This window comes from Arvicanthis niloticus, chromosome 16 (genome assembly GCF_011762505.2).
Source record: "Arvicanthis niloticus isolate mArvNil1 chromosome 16, mArvNil1.pat.X, whole genome shotgun sequence".
Lineage (NCBI taxonomy): Eukaryota > Metazoa > Chordata > Mammalia > Rodentia > Muridae > Arvicanthis > Arvicanthis niloticus.
Window position 1 is genome coordinate 58,399,434 of NC_047673.1, and position 17,541 is coordinate 58,416,974.

The following is a 17,541-nucleotide window of genomic DNA, read 5'->3' on the forward strand; positions in this document are numbered from 1 at the left end:
CACATAAAATATTTGTGGTATTGGGTCTAGGTTTACTAACTCAAGATGATTTATTCTTTGCTCCATCAGACCAGTCTTAGGGCCACATCTTGCCAGGGCTACACAGCTGCAAATAATCTGAACCATCACCTAACTCCCCTCAGTATTTCCTTTGAAGGCCATGCAGGTAGATCTACTGCAGAGTCAAACATGACAGTGCTTTGCACAGGTACCAAGGAGGGTGGTCTCCTGCCACTGCAGTCTGAGGCAGGCAGGCATAGAGCATAAGCATAGCACCATTGTGTGCTCACAGCATGTCACTGGTGGTGCCAACACAGCTGTACTGCTAGGTGCTGAAGCATATAGTTCAGTAGACACTGAACTGGCAGGAGTCTCGTGAGTTTCTCTAGCGAACAATTGGCATTTTTTTTCAACAAACTTTTTCAGTCGAATTTGGGAGGCAGCAGTCAGCTAAAGGGAAGGAAAGAGAGGGAAAGAAGGTCCTGGGTGGCCCTAGGCCTCAAGAATGGAAGGAAACCTCAATTATGAGGTACGGACAAAAAAAGTGCCCAGAAAGCGACGCTGGTACACCCGCCTGTGGCGTTGTTGTCTGTGCTGTAGTTGCAGGAAACCTCCGGAAGAGAACAAATTTGTTCTGTATAGGATTGGATATGACCCAATAGGTCCACTGCAACAAGCAGCTGGTGTTGGGGACCTGGATACACTGCAGAGATTAATCCACTCCAATGAACACCATGTGGATGAGTGTGATAGAAGAAACAGGTAATGGGGCTTGAAATTGGTGAGGGGGGATTGGTATACAGGGGTGGGAATTGTCAGGGACAATCAGGGCCAAGCGGGGAGAAAAATCAACTGTCAGGGCTCAATCCTAATAGTCATGCTTAGGTTCCTTTTCATTGTGTTCCCGCTTAATGCTCTTAAGCGTATGAGACCTGCACACCATGGAACAGCAGCTCCCAGGCCTTAGTGAAACTACATCAATTTATTATGACATTTACACTGAAATTTACTAGACAGATACACACATACACACACACAGAGAGAGAGAGAGAGAGAGAGAGAGAGAGAGAGAGAGAGAGAGAGAGAGAGAGAGAGAAACACACAAACTTGGGAGTTTTGCCCATAGGCATTTTTGATACAACATGTGTGATAGAATCAGGTGCTTGCTGCCCTGGAACTGGAGCTATACACAGTTGTGAGCTGCCATGTTGGTGCTAGGAATCAAAACTGAGTGCTCTACAAACAAAACTAGAGCTGTTATCAGCCAAGCCACAAGTCTAGATTTCTCTTAATATAGAGGCCATTAACACTAATGTACAACACTGGAAAATTAATCATAAGATAATGATAGCTGGATTTACTAACTCAGGATTTTCTTCATCAGTTCAGGCTCTTGGTGTGTGAATGTGTGTGTGTGTGTGTGTGTGTGTGTGTGTGTGTGTGTGTGTGTGTGTGTGTTTGTGTGTGTTCTTTTTTATTGAACATTTTATTTATTTACATTTCAAATGTTATCCCCTTTCCCAGTTTCTCCACCAGAAGAACCTATATGATCCCCCCTACACTGCTTCTATAAGGGTGCTCCTCCACCCACCTACCCACCCACCCACCCACCCACCCACTGTCTACTGACTACCTGCACTTACATTGCCCTACCCTGGAGCCTGACCCTTCACAGGAACAAAGGCTGCTCCTTTAAGTGCAGTCCAACAAGGCCATCCTCTGCTACATATTCGCCTAGAGACATGGGTCCCTCCATGTGTACTCTTTGGTTGGTGGAATAGTCCCTGGGAGCTCTGGGGTGTCTGGTTAGTTGCTGTTGTTGTTCTTCCTATGGGGTTGCACATCCCCTCAGCTCCTCCAGTCATTTCTCTAACTCCTCCATTGGGGACCCCAGGCTCAGTCCAATGGTTGGCTGTTAACATCCTCCTCTGTATTTGTCATGCTCTGGCAGAGCCCCTCAGGAGACAACTATATCAGGCTGCTGTCAGCAAGCACTTCTTGGCCCCCCGCATTAGGGTCTGGGTTTGGTGTCTGTATATGATGGGATGGGTCCCCCGGTGGGGCAGTCTCTGGATGGCCTTTGCTTCTGTCTCTGCTGAGCATAAACCCAAATGATGCTCCAACGTATAACAAGGACACATAATATGTTCATAGAACCCTCATTTATAATAGCCAGAAGCCAGAAAGAACTCAGATGTCCTTCAGCAGAGAAATGGATACAGAAAATGTGGTACTTTTAAACAATGAACTACTACTTAGCTATTAAAACCAAGGAAATCCTTGGGCAAATGGATGGAACTAGAAAGTATCATCCTGAGTGAGGTAACCCAGTCACATAAGAATACACATGCCATGCACTCACCGATAAGTGCATATTAGCTCAAAAGCTCAGAATACACAAGGTACAATTCAAAGACCACGTGAAACTCAGGAAGGAGGAAGACCAAAGTGTGAATGCTTAGGTCCTCCTTAGAAAGGGGAACAAAATACTTCTGGGAGGAAATACCAGCAAGCTATTCTTGGGGTCACATGTTCCCAGGGTTACAGAGCTGCTAAGGACCTGAACCATCACATAATTCCTCTCCCTATTCCCTTTGAAGGCCGTACAGGTAGATGTACTGCAGACTTGAAACTGACAGTGCTTTGTAAGTGGACCAAGGAGGGTGGGCTCCTGGCCCTGGAGACTGAGGCAGGCATGCACAGAGCATAAGCATAGCTTCCAGCTGCTAAGCCAGCACCATTGTGTGCTCACAGCATGTCACTGTGGTGGTGCCAGCACAGCTGTACTGCTAGGTGCTGAAGCACAGTTCAGTTCATACTGAACTGGCAGGACTCTCCTGTGTTTCACTGGCAAGACTTGCCTTTTTCTTCTGCAAACACTTATTGTAGAACTTGGGAGGCAGTGATCAGCTAAGGGGGAGAAAAGAGAGGGAAATGTCTTAGGTGGCCCTAGGCCCTAATAATGCAGAACAATCTCAATTACAGTGTCCAGTCAATACAAGTCCCCAAAAGGGGACTCTGGTACACCTGCCTGTGGCATTCATGTCTGGGCTTTAGAAGCATGCATCATCAGAAAAATCCCCTCTACCTGATCGGGTATCACCCCATGGGTCCACTACAATGAGTGGCCAGTGTGGGTGACCATGATATAATGCAAAGATTAATCCAGTCCAGTCAACATCATGTGGATGAATATGATAGGAGGGGCAGGTAATGGGGCATGAAATTGCTTGTGGGGCATGTGCAGAGAAGGTGAAAAAGGTTAGGGGCACTCAGGGCCAAGCAGTGAGAGAAATCAACTTCCAGGGCTACATCCTTAGAAAGGAACGAGGTCATACTTAGACTCATTTTAACTGGGGACCCCGGTGTTTTATACTGTGAAATGCTCTAAAGCATAGGAGACCTGCACATGCTGGAACAGCAGCACCTAGGCCTTAATGAAACTTCATCATTTTATTATGTTTACACTGAAATTTTGTACACACACACACACACACTCACACAGAGGACCTTTGCTTATTTGTTTTTTCTGTGTACCATGTGTGATAGAACCTGGTGCTGCATTCTCTGGAACTGGGGTTATAGACAGTTGTGAGCTGCCATGTGGTTCCTGGCAATCAAAACTTAGTTCTCTACAAACAAAACTAGAGCTGTTAAGAGCCAAGCCACCTGTCTAGATTTGTCTTACTATATAGGCCATGAATACTAATACACAACACTGAAAAATTTATCATAAGATAAATTGTCAACTTGAATGCAAAAAAAAAAAAAACTAACAAAAACTCTTAGATCAATATGACCCATGTTTGTTAATGGATCAAACAAAGGCATTTGAACTGGAACTATGACCCTGCTCCCCGTTCTCACCCTGTGTACATGTCGAGTGTGCATTGACACATGTGAAGGACAGAGACTGACATTGTCTTCCTCTTACTTTCCTGTGTCCCACACATGTGGAACTAAGTGTGTGGTGGTCAGAGGACTCATCACTTGACAGTTCTGTTCTGCCACATTGTGGGTTCTGGGGACTGAGCTCAGACCATTAGGCCTCCCTGTGAGTTCCACTCCAAGGTCCCTCCATTTTAGAGACATGTTCAATCTCCCAAATCCATGGTATGTTTGATTCACACTCTTGGAGCACACTGAATCTCAGACTTGCAGGCAAGTAAGCTTTGGGGATCCCCTCATCCCCACATCTGCACTCAGGTTTTCAGGGCAAGTGTTTTACCAACTGAGTTTTACCAACCATCCCAGTCCCTCATTCTTATTTCCTTTTTATCATTATTTGTTTTAACACTCAAGATTCTACTCCCTTTGGTCCACCCTCTGACAGTTCCACCCCCTTGTCTCCAGGAAGATGTCCCTAACACACCCCAGACCACACCAGACCTATAAACTCCCTGGGGTCTCCAGTCTCTGGATGGTTGGGTGCATCTTCTCTGATTGAATCCAGACCTGGATGTCCTCTGCTGTAGATGTGTTGGGGGCCTCATATCAGCTAGTGTATGCTGCCTGGTTGGTGACCTAGTGTCTGAGATATCTCGGGGCTCCAGGTTAAGTGAGACTGCTGGTCCTCCTACAGGGTCACCTTTCTCTTCAACTTCTTTCAGCTTTTCTGTAATTCAAACCCAGAGGTAAGCAGCTTGTGTCCATTAGTTGGGTGCAAATATCTTCATCTGACTCTTTCAGCTGCTTGTTGGGTCTTTCAGAGGGCAGTCATGATAGGTCCCTTTTGGTGAGCTCTCCATATACTCAGTAATAGTGTCTGGCCTTAGAGCCTTCCCTTCAGCTGGATCCAATTTGGGCCTTGCACTGGAACTTCTTTCTCTCAGGTTCTTCTCCCTTTGTATCCCTGCAGTTCTTTCAGACAGGAACAATTATGGGTCAGAAGTTTGACTGTGGGGGTAGCAATCCCATCCCTCACTCGATGCCCTCTCTTTCTGTTGGAGGTGGGCTCTACAGATTTTTTCTTCCAGATGTAGGACATTTCATCTAAGGACCCTTCCCTTTGAGTCCTGAGAGTTTCTTACCTCCCAGGTCTCTGGTACATTCTGGAGGGTCCTCAAACCTCCTACCTCCCAAGGTTGCCTGTTTTCATTCTTTCTGCTGGCCCTCAGGACTTCAGTACTTTCCTCCAGCAAATCCCAGAACCTGTTCCCCTCTGTTCCCCACATCCATTTTCCCTCCCAGTCTTCTGCCTCCCTCCCCGCTTATGGTTGCTTTCTTCTCCCTCTCAAGTGGCACTGAGGCATCCTCACTTGGGCACTTCAACTTGTTGACCTTTTTGAGTTCTCTTGACTCTATCTTGGGTATTTTGTACTATTCATTTTTTGGCAAATATCCACTTATTAGTGATTCTATACCGTGCATGTCGTTCTGGGCATGTGATCCCTCACTTGGGATGGTATTTTCTTGTTCCATCCTATTGTCTGCAAAACTCAGGATGTCCTTACTCTTGATATCTGTGTAGTATTCCATTGTTTAAAGGATCTACAATTTCTGTATCCATTCTTCTGTCGTGGGACATCTGGGTTGTTTCCAGCTTCTGGGTATCACAGAGAAGGTCGCTATGAACAAAGAGGAACACGTGCCCTTTTGGCATGGTGGGGCATCTTTTGAGTGTATTCCCAAGAGTGATATTGCTGGGTTATCAGGTCAATCTATTTCCAATTTTGTGAGGAACCTCCAAATTGATTTCCACAGTGGTTGTACCAGTTTGCAAACCCACCAGCAATGGAGGAGTATTCCTCTCTCTCCACATTCTCCCCAACATGTGTTGTCACCTGAGGTTTTGATCTTAGCCTTACTGATTGGTGTGAGGTAGAATCTCAGGGTCTTTGATTGGCATTTCTCTGAGCACTAAGGACCTGAACATTTCTTTAGGTGATTCTCAGCCATTTGAGATTGCTCTGTTGTGAATTCTTGGTTTAGTTCTTTGCCCCATTTTTTTGATGTAGTACTAGGTAATAAAGGGGAATCAATGACAACAGTATATTTCCATACTCCACAGCTTCTTGATCATTTGTAGTTCTAAGGGGCTAGTCTTTTAATTGGAGCTTCATATAAAAGAAGAAAAAATTATAAACTACAGTTTTAAGGTATTCTTTTGCTTATTGGATGTTTTCTGTACAAACACTGAATTGTGCAACTGTAGTTATTCATTCTGTCAGTCCATTTATTCCCCCCACACATAACTTAGATATTTACTGTGTAGAATACACATTCTACTATCTATCCAGATCTTTCCATTCTTATACCTTTATATTTCTCTGCCCAGTCAAGCTTCCTCACATTCTATAAATTTAAATACGAAATGAAATGTACCATACACTTTGGAACCCGAGTTTCATTTTGCTTAAAGCTTTTGGAGTATCAAGCGAGGGAGCTAGGATGACATAGGTTATCAGCTTGTAGGAATGGTTACCCGGTCTTGGTGTGAGTCAAGAGCACATTGATCATTTTATGGCAAAGCATGAGGTCCGGCTTTGCTACCATTTGGTGCCTGGATTACCATGAATACTATATCTATTACCTAAGGACTAAGTTGTGTTCCTGATTGTCCAACGTGCAGACACACTACTCATGGTCATAAAACAGAAATGTGGAAAAGAAAAAAAAATCAAAGCATTGATGACTGAGAGTTTAGAGTTTTGTTTGTTTTTTAAAGATTTACATAGATACTAGTGATCTGTATAAATGTCATTTACCTGTGGAATCTGACTTTTTTACTGTAAGGCGCAATGGGTTTCATGATAACCTTTTGTTTTTTTATAGAGTATCAAAGTTAAAAATTCTGCCAATTATAAGTATAAAAAAAATTAGAAATGATAAATGACATTCCAATGTTAGAGAGGCTAAACTGTGAATGATAAAAGAAAGTAACCACAGTGTCACCGGCCACTATTTAGGATGAGTTAGGAGGATTATCTAGTTCAAGACCTGTTTGGTTAGACAGATTTTTTTAAAGAAATGTAAAACTCTTTGAATATAAAATCTTTGTATGTGTACTGTTGATAGAATCCTGTTTTTCCTTCACTGAAATGTTGTGTTTGTTATCACAAGGAAGAGAAATCATTATCATGAGAGGCAAATGCTAAGCCCTCGGGAGCTGTAAATGTTTGTAATTCTAGCAGTTCTTGCCCATCCAAACTAAAAGCATCACCGCAGCCCCGTGTAAGACGGATACTATGTTTAATCTCCATTCTTTGGATTGGGAAATGGAGTCATGAAGCTCATAGAAATCCCAAGTAGTAACTAGTAAGAGCCAGATATTAGAGTAGGAATTAAATTCAAACTGAGATCAATTTACTGGGACCTTTTCTAGGATTCAGACAGGCTGCTTTGTGCAGGGATGAAGGTAGTGATAGAACACCTCCCTTAAATGGGGACAGCCATGCACTATATCCCTAGCACACACAGCAAATGAACATTTGAGTAGACAGAAATAAATAAGGAAATTCTGGTTACTTTCTTACATCAGAAGGAAATTATCTTCATACTATGTAGTAGTTAAAGGTGATGGGCTTCTTATTTAGCATTCAAAAATGTCCCTAAATGTCCTTTCCATTGCAGGACATCCATACACTATGCATGTGCCCACAACCATCCTGAAGCAGTGATACTGTTACTAGAAAACGAATCCAATATTAACATCCAGGATGATGAAGGCAGCACACCCCTGATCAAGGTAGCTATTGGCCATCTGTTTTGGCATGAAATGGATTAGAGTGTGTCCTTGTTTGGTTTCTGTTGCTGTGATAAAACACTGACCAAAACCAACTCAGGAAAGGAAATGGTTATTTGGCTTACATTTACACATCACACTTCATTCTCAAGGGGAGCCAAGGCAGGAGCTCCAATCAGGAACCAGAGGGAAGAACTAAATCCCAAGATCACAGGAGAATGCAGCTTTTCCATGGCTTTTACCAAGGCTTGCTCAGCTTTTTTTTTTTAAAAAAAAAAAAAAAAAGCAAGTGAGAACTTTCTTTCCAGGTGTGCCCCACCCCTAAGATCCTAGGCTTTCCTACTTCTATCTAAATTATATAAAAAAAGATACTCCACATAGTTGGCCAGGGGCCATTTGCTTGAGGCAATTCCTCAAGTGAGGATCTTTCCAGGTGTGTTAAGCTTATGTCAAATTGTCAAAAAGAACAAAACCTAACCAGCTAACCAATCTCTGCACTGCAACAGCCAACCAGCACAGACCTGAATTTTTAGACTATCTAGGTGTGTTGGCAGAATCCTTAAATTCTACCACTTGTAAAGAGATATATATGGTGGGGAGATTATAAAATTAGGCAAGCCTGGGGTACTTGAGAAGACTTTGTGTCAAAATAGAGGGATAATATGCATAACTGAAGCTCTATGTTTGATTTAAGGGAAACGATTCAGTGCAGTGGTAGAAATGTCTCCCTTGGCGTCTTTGAATCGAACATGTATTTCTTTGTACAATTTCCACAGGCCACCCAGCAAGAAAATGTGGATTGTGTTTCTGTATTGCTGGCCCACGATGCTGATGCAAACCTGATAGATGCCACTGGGAATACAGCTTTCCACCACGCTGTATCCAGGGGTAACATACCAATTGCACAAATGCTCCTTGAGCACGACGTAGATTTTGAAGCCAAAAATCGGGTAAAGATCTTTCAACTTTGTTTCCAATATACTTTTAGCAGTGACACTCAAACCTATTTTCTACATGCAGAAGCTCAAGCATTCTCACTGAGTCTCTTCAGAGGAATGCTATTCTCTCCAAATAGGTTTTTCATAGTTTTAGTCGTTAGTTCCAAAAAACACAGCATAGCATATTTTGTCTCAGAATGGGACTTGATTTTAAAATTCAAAAATAAAGGATTTAGGACCACACACATACACATCACATATACACAGACAATACAAATCAATTTATTTCAAGTTAAATGATTGTAAAATAAATTAAAATGTCTTGCAGCAAAGGAGGTACTGATGTAGGTTTTGCTCAGGGATGAGGGTAGACAGGAAAACAAGAGAGGTGACAGGCAACTTAGGAAATTTGATCATTGGAGAAACTATGCAAAAAACATTATTTAATTTTTAAAAGGTTTTGGTGTCCATAGGAGATGCTGTTGAGCTTGTGAGATAATTCTTAGTTTAGTAAAGAAATGTATTTGAAATACAGATTGAGAAACTCTGCTCCAGACACCTCTTGAGCACACTCCTTCAACAGGGGCCTACCAAACTGTACTCTCTGTTTCAGGGCTGTGGCAATGGAGGCCCTACTCCATGGAGCTAAGATGACTGGAGCCATTGAGTGTTTGGGGAGAGTTCTGGAAGGGAGTGGTGTTCATAGACAATGTTGGGCAGGGGAAAGGTGTGTCAAAGGGAAGAAGACAGCAGTGTGTGAGAAAGTGACAGGTGTTGTAGCATAAATGGTCTCTTGTGACTCTTTCCAGTGTGTATTTATGTTCACAAAATCTGTGATGAACTTTCAGTTGAGAAACAAGCCTTTTTGTTAACTGCAATATTTTTTATCTTACAGTTTGGCATAACGCCCATCGAACTTGCAGATTTAAATAATAAACGTGAAATGGTACAATTTTTAGAAACATATCATGAAAATGCACGAATGTTAAACAGGTACCGTTTCTTCTCTTCTTCAATCTTAGTGCTGTTCTTGAGGGTGACAATTTTGTAAGTCAGAAATATTAAAATTATAGGAAGATTGTGAGAAAGTCGGAGGCATGTAGTTAGAAAGCTTAGCACACATGAAGTGTGAGCTGGAGAAGAGACTATTTGACCACAACAAAAGAACAGCATGCCCCCGGGATCTCGATGTAGTTGAGTACTTCACCTCATGCACCATCAACCAAGCCAAAGGACAAACTAGATCAATTGTTGCTCGACTGCAGTATTTTTGCTTGTGACAGTGTTTGTCACTGAAATAAGGGTCATTGGCAAGTGGTCTAACATGGATAAACGCCCACTGTTTCTATGTCTGAAATTTTATAACCTAGGACCCCAAAGATGACAACATAAGACATTTTTAAGAATTATACCATACATAACTCCAGGAAACAAATAGTGTTTCCTAATGAGCTGTTTTGAGTTTTCAGCAGAAAACTACCTTTCGCCGGGCTGTGGTGGCTCACGCCTTTAATCCCAGCACTTGGGAGGCAGAGACAGGCGGATTTCTGAGTTCGAGGCCAGCCTGGTCTACCAAGTGAGTTCCAGGACAGCCAAGGCTATATAGAGAAACCCTGTCTCGAAAAAACCAACCAAACAAACAAACAAAAAAAAAAAAAAAAAAAAAAAAAAGAAAAAGAAAACTACCTTTCGCTGGGAGAAAGATGGTGTCTAAAGTGTCCTTTTACAAGTACCCAGCAACTTTGGTGATTCCACAGTTCAAGACATTGAACTTAGTTCATTTCTTTCCACAGAGTCTGGTACTTTAGCATTATAAATCTCGTCCTGAATGCTGTGAATGTTTATCTCTGAAAAATGTTGTTCTTACAATGCCATATGCCCTTTCCATAGGAAATACACTTGTTTATGCTGAACGTTTCTGTTTAGTGCACATCTGTATCTGTTTCTGTTGAGCCATTATTTCTATCTTAAAGCATATAGCTCTGTGATTTAAGATGAGCCTTGCTAGAGATAGCTCACTCTATTTCAAATCTTTAATCCTTTTTGCAAAAATTTAATTTATTTTTTTCTCATTTCTGTTACATCTAGCTCACTGAACCTCTCGTGGTCACCCCATTCCACAGTCTTTCCCTGTCCCTCCTCCACTTCACCTCTGAGTAGTTGGGGAGCCCTATATATCCACACCCTGGCACTTCAAGTCCCTGCAAGGAAGGCACTTCCTCTCTCTCAGAGGATGGACAAGGCAAAGCAGCTAGGATATATTCTACATACAGGCAATAGATCTTTTCAATAGCCCCCATCCCAGTTGATTGGGACCCATATGAAGACCTAGCTGCACATCTGCTACATACGTGCAGGGAGGTGTCTGCCCACCCCATGTTTGTTCTTTGGTTGGTGGTTCAGTCTCAGAGAGCCCCAAGGGTCCTCGGTATTTGATTCTGTTGGTCGTCCTCTGGAGTTCCTAGCTCCTCCAGGCCTGGAATTCTTCCTCCTAGTCTTCCAGAAGACTCTAGAGCCGTACCACTCTGAGCCTGCCCAATCTTGTGTTTAATGGTTTACAAAGTGTGTGTGAGTGTGTGTTTGTGTGTGTGTGTGTGTGTGTGTGAGAGAGAGAGAGAGAGAGAGAGAGAGAGAGAGAGAGAGAGAGAGAGATTTTGTGTCTACACTTTGTGTTTTAATTAAAAGCTAACTATTACTCATGTTTTCTCTTGAGAAAAGGTAGGAAGGATAGCAGTCAGCAATCATAGTCAATTGCTGACAACTGAACTCAACACTGTTTGTCTAGTTCTGTTGGCCCATGGATTTCATCTCAGAACTTGGGAAGTAGAAGATACAGAGATCTCTGCGAATTAAAGCCAACATGGTCCATAGAGTGGTTTTCAGACCAGCATGGCTAGAGTGAGATTCTGTTTCAAAAAAATATTGTTTGTAAACATCTAATGTAAGATACAGTAGGGAATCATATACAAAGTACTTAAAACACTAGCTAAATGTTTTTCTTATGAAGAGCACAATAATGATAACTTTAAAACCTTTGCCTCAGGATAAGTAAGAAAAGAAGAGAGAAGAGAAGACTGTCGCATGTCAGGTTCAATAGAGGTAAGGTTTTTATAGTGAATATAAATGTAGTATACAGTAGCTGGCCCTATTACCCTAACTAAGAGTCCAGATTTTAGCTCCTCTCCCACTGAGACCAGACAGGCAAATCGCAGAAAGGAATCCAAATGCAGGCAACAGAGTGTGAAACAGTCCTCACTTCAGTTTTTAGGGAAACCATATGAGGAACAATCTGCATATCTGCTACATATGGGGAGGGGGTCTATGTGTAGCCCATGCATGCACTTTGATTGGTGGTTCAATCTCTGTGTGCCCTCATGGGCCCAGATTTGTTGATTCTTTAGGTTTTCTTGTGGTGTCCCTGACCCCTCAATCACACTGTCCTCCTTTGAGTTCAGTGTCCTCCCCCCAACTCTTCCAAAGAGTCCCCAAAAGCCTCCTGATGTTTGGCTGTGGGTGTGTACATCTGTTTCCAGCCTCTGCTGGATGAAGCCTCTCAGAAGAGTTATCCTAGGCTCCTATCTGCAGGCATAGCACAATATCATTGATGATGTCAAAGACTGGCTCTCTCCCACAGGGTAGGTCTCAAGTTGGGCCAGTTATTGGTTGTCTTCCCTTCATCTCTGTTCCATTTTAATCCCTGAATATCTTGTACGTAGGGTGTTTTTGTGAGAGCGTGAGTATCCTCCTCCTCCTTCCACTGGAAGTCCCTCCTAGCTAGAGGAGATGACCACTTAAAGCTTCATATCATGTACTGCTAGTAGACTCAGCTAGACTCATCAATAGAGATTCCTAAGAGCCCCCATGGACTCTGGTCTTTGTCTCATCACAGAAATGCCTCCCCTGTGGTATCTCTTCTCCCTGCCCTCACCGTACACCTGTTCCCCACCTCAGTTCCTCTCCCCATCTTCCACAAATTTCCCTCCCTAAATCGACCCCTGATGTCTACTTTATTTTCCCTTCTGAGTGAGATTCAAGCATCTGACTTCAGGCCCTCACTATTTACCTTCTTTAGGTCTGTGGATTTTAGCATGATTATTCTATACTTTATGCCAAAAGAGCACTCCCTTCTAAGTGAGTGCACACAATGCCTGCATTTCTGGGTTTGGATAACCTCACTCAGGATCATATTTTCAAATTCCATCTATTGACCTGCAATTTTCGCAGATTCCTTGTTGGTAATAACTGAATGATATTTCATTGTGTAAATATACCACGTTTTCTTAATCCACTTTTTCAGTTGAAGGCCATCTAGGTTGTTTTCTGTTTCCGGCTATTACAAATAAAGGTTTTACAAACATAGTTGTGCAAGTGTCCTTGAGATGGTTTGGTAGAGCATCTTTAGGGCGTATGCCCAGGAGTGGACTAGCTGTGTCTTGGGGCAGAACTATTCCTAATTTTCAGGGGAAAAACTGCCAGATTACTTTTCAAAAGGGATTGTAAAATTATGCCCTCTCACCAGCAATGAAAGAGTGTTCCCCTTGCTCAATATGATTGCCAGCCTGTGCTGTCACTTGAATTTTCTATTTTAGCCATTCTGACTGGTGTAAGATGGTATCTTTAAGTCCTTCTGACATTCATTACACTGATGACTAAAGACTCTGCACATTTAGGTGTTTCTCGATCTTCTGGGATTCCTCCATTGAGAATTGTCTGTTTAGCTCTTTACCCCATTTTTAAATTTTTAACTTCTTGGGTTCTTTATATATTTTAGATATTAGTTTTCTCTCAAGTGTGCTGTTGGTGGGTATCTTTTCCCAAAATATAGGCTTCCATTTTGTCCTATTGACTGTGTTCTTTGACTTGCAGAAGTTTTTCAGTTTCATGAGTCCCCATTTTTCAATTGTTGATCTTAGCCTAAGACATTGGGTGTTCTGCTAGGAAATTGTCTACTGTACCCAAGTATCCAGGCTATTTCCCACCTTCTCTTCTAGTAAATTTAGTCTGTCTGGTTTATGTTGAGGTCTTTGGTGCATGTGAACTTGAGTTCTGTGCAGGGTGATAACTATGGCTCTATTTGCATTCATCCTCATGTAGACATCCAGTTAGACTTGCACCGTTTGTTGAAGATGTTTTCTTTCTTTTTTAAATTATTGTATGCCTTGGCCTTCTTTGTCAGAATCAAGTGTTAGTGGGTATGTGAGTTCATGTCTGGGTCTTTGATTTGATTCCAGGTATCAACTTGTTTGTTCCCATACTAATACCATTCAGTCTTTATCATGATTGCTCTGTGGTATGTTTGAGATGAGGGATAGTGATACATTCAGAAATTATTTTATTATTTAAGGTATTTTTAGCTATTCTGCATTTTGTTTTTGATGGGAAGCTAAGAATTGCTGTTTCAAGTTCTGTACCTAATTGTGTTGGAATTTTGATGGGAAATGCATTGAATCTGAAAAGGATTTTTGTAAGATGGCCATGTTCACCATGTTAATCCTGTCCATCCATGAGCATGGGATCTTTCCATCTTCAGATGTCTTCTTCAATTTCTTTTTCAGAGACTTGAAGCTTTGGATAGACAGGTCTTTCAGTAGCTTGATTAGAGTTATATCCAGGTATTTTGAATTATCTGCGGCTATTGTGAAGGGTTTTGTTTTACTAAATGTTTTCTTATTCCAATTATTTTTTATATAAGGAAGGGCTACTGATATTTTTGAGTTACTATTTTATCCAGCCATTTTGCTTAAGGTGTTTATCCCCTTTGGTGTAGGTGTCCTTTGGTCAATTCTTTGAGGTCTCTTATGTAGGCGGGCAGTCTTGTTTAGTCTCTGATTTTAAGTTTGTCTCCATTTAAGTGGTTATTGGCCATTGGCTTGTCATATAGTACCTTTATTTTGTTGAGGTATGCATATTTTAGCACCAATGTCTCCAAGACTTTTAACATGAAGAGGTGTTTGATTTTATCAAAGGCTTTTTCAGCTTGCAATGTGACAAACATGCGAATTTTCTCCCACAACCCCTACCACTGCCACCTGCATTCTTTCCCATTCATTCTCATGGCCATCAGGACATCTCCCCTGCACCTCCACACACCTGATACTGAAACACCCCATTTCCATGGCCATCCCCACTCCCACCTAGTTCCCTCCCTCCATCTGCCTCCTATGACTATTTTATTCTCTGTTCTTAGTCAGATTCAAACAACCTTGCCTTGGTTCTTACCTCTTGTTTATCTTCCTTTGGTCTCTGGAGTATAGTATGGTCATCCTGTACTGTTGTGGACCTCTCTGCCCCACGTTGGGGGCCAACAATATTGCGGCCAGAGCTACCCCACATTTGGGGGCCAAAATGTCTCAGACCACTCTATCAATGTTGAGACCTACACTGCCAAAAGCCTTGGGGGCTAAAGTGTTACAGCCCGCACTGTCCCAAGCTGCTCCAGTCTGTGGGTCAGGGTTCAGTAAGAGAGAGAGTGAGGACCGACTTGAAGAATGGAGACCAGAGAGAGTATGATTCAGTCCCGTTTATTCTTCAGTCTCTCTTCCTAATCCAAGTCCCAAGTCTTGTGTTCCTAGTCCCTAGTGCCTCCATGTTCCAAGTTACTTCTCCCAAGTGCTAAGTGCCTAATGTCTAATTCCTAGTTCTTCCGAGTTCTCTAGTCCAAGTGTCTTCTACCTAATGCCTAATAACTACTCCAAGTTGTACTGTAAGTTGTACTCTCTAACCTAATTCCTAGTTCAAGTTGTACTCCATGTTGTACTCTAAGTTCTATTCTCTAACCTAATTCCTAGTTCCAAGTTGTACTCCTCTCTTCTGTCTGCCTCTCTCCTTTTATATGTCTCACTTCTAAACCACGCCTCTAAGTCATGCCTTTAAGTCATGCCCTTAGGCCTTGTCTCTAAATCTGATCTCTAAGTCATGCCCTTAAGTCTCACATGCCCAAGGGAAGATCCTGGGTATCTAAAGCAAGATGTTATTAGAGTGTGCTCAACTGTTGTAGGCTTTTGTAATCAAATCTCTTATCAGGGTATATGGCTCAAGATGGCTGCAAGGATGCTATCCGCCTTCTGTCGGCTCCCCACACTGTACTTTATTGCGAATATGCATTTGTCAGTGAGTACATGCCATCCATGCTTTTTGAGTCTGGGTTACCTCTCAAGTTCTATCAAATTGACTTCAAAATTCATTATATCTTTGTTTTAATAGATGAATAGAATTCCATTGGATACATGTACCACATTGTCTCTTTTCATTTTTAAAGAATTATTTTTATTGTTAAAATCGTATATGTATACATGACCCCTGAAGCCATAGGACAGCATTCTCCTAGAGTTGGAGTTGGAGTTTTGCAGACAGTACCGAGAACTGAACTGTAGTCCTCTGGAAGAGCACCAATGTGCCTAACTGTAGAGCTATGTTTCAGGTCTATGCATTCTTCTTTTTTTTTTTTTTTATTGAATGCACTGTCTTTTATTACTTACTCCCTTCAAATCCAGCTCACTGGCTGTCTCCCAGTCACTTCCCTCTCACAATGCTTCCCCCATATCTCACTCCTCTTTTGTTCTGAGAGGATAGGGCTGGCCTGTGTATCTCCCCAAACATTCACTTCTCATGTCTTTCAGGCTAGGTGCTTCCTTTCCCATTGAGGTAGACAAGTCAGCCCAGCTAGTACATCATATCCTATAGACAGGCTATAGCTACTGGGATAGCCCTCGCTCCAGTTCTTCAGGACCCACATGAAGACCAAGCTGCATATTTGCTACATGGGTGCCAGAAGTCCTAGGTCCAGCTCATGTATGTTCTTTGGTTGGTGGTTCATATCCTGAGAGCATTGAGGGTTCTCATTAATTTACTCTGTTGGTTTTTGTAGGAAGCTGCTGTTAGCAGTGGCTATACAATTATCTGCGCAGTTGCTAGGCTGATAGGCGGGCCATTAGTCACTGCCAATCCCGAGGCATATTGGGTGGTGAAGAACAGCCAACCAAAAGTGAATACGTCACTCTAGGGTGTATTTAAGGGAGCCTCTTCCGGTTTCTTCCGTCTTTTCCGCTTTTGCTGTTACAAGAAGTAAAGCCTCGTCTGTAGTGATACCCGATTACTGCCTCCGTGTCCTTATTCGCGGGCGAAAAGGGATTTTGGGGGCGCGCGATACAACTGGTGCCAAAAACCCGGGAACGTCAAGGTGCCGCGGAAAGACCACCCAAGTTTTGGGTCGGGTTAACAAACTACAGGATAAGAGGTACACACTTTGGAAGTTATGTCTAAAATAGAAATCTTAACAAGCGGATTTAAATCCACTGTGGCCACTTCATTAATTAAACTCTTGCTCATATCGCAATTGTTTTGTGGCTACTCGGGCATATCAGAACTAAAGTGTGTTGGCAGGCTACAAAAAGGGCCTGGTGATAAAAGGGAGTGTTCAAAGAAAACACGGACTACTGCAGAGTCCATTAAGCTTGAGGACCCTCCGCCGGATGGCGGAGAGAGAACGGAGGTCAAAGGGACCCCCCTATACTTCATTAAGGAGCCTGACTCCATAGAACTGGGCAGCTCCGAAGAGGAAGCAGCCGCTTGTGCTAAAATCTTAAGTCACTCAGCCCAGCCCCACCGACCTCGGCCGGAGCCAGCGGCTCGCTCGGGCTCGAGGGTCCCCGGCCGTGCTTCTCGGCTCGGGCTGTGGGAACAGAGACACTGCGACAGGGCCTGGGTCAGACGAGTTACAGAGGCGTCTGCGCGGCTTGCAGTCCAGCAGACAGAGGAAGCCGGGCAGTGGTGGCTCACGCCTTTAATCCCAGCACTTGGGAGGCACAAGTTAGAACAGATGCCAGTGATGGAACAAGGGATTTTTACTGAACCGCGCGCCGCAGAGACGGAACCGCTCGCGGCGGCAGCGGCGAAACGTGGGAACGGGAGACTGAAAAA

The 17,541-nt window shown here is 42.9% G+C and overlaps 1 protein-coding gene across 1 annotated transcript; it reads left to right on the plus strand.

Moving 5' to 3' along the window:
• The first annotated feature begins 321 nt into the window (after positions 1-321).
• On the plus strand, positions 322-10,014 carry LOC117721351 (uncharacterized). The gene is made up of 5 exons (XM_076913730.1): positions 322-762; positions 7,573-7,687; positions 8,461-8,634; positions 9,518-9,615; positions 9,993-10,014. Exons 1-5 carry the CDS (start codon positions 506-508, stop codon positions 10,012-10,014), a joined length of 666 nt encoding a protein of 221 aa, XP_076769845.1. The 5' UTR covers positions 322-505.
• Positions 10,015-17,541: the final 7,527 nt, after the last annotated feature.

Bases quoted from the DNA above. Each gene is read 5' to 3' on its own strand.
- LOC117721351 (XM_076913730.1), top strand. From the start codon at position 506: ATGGAAGGAAACCTCAATTATGAGGTACGGACAAAAAAAGTGCCCAGA. The intron at 763-7,572 runs GTAATGGGGCTT...TTTCCATTGCAG, and splicing joins GAGTGTGATAGAAGAAACAG to GACATCCATACACTATGCAT. The intron at 9,616-9,992 runs GTACCGTTTCTT...TTTATAACCTAG, and splicing joins AATGCACGAATGTTAAACAG to GACCCCAAAGATGACAACAT.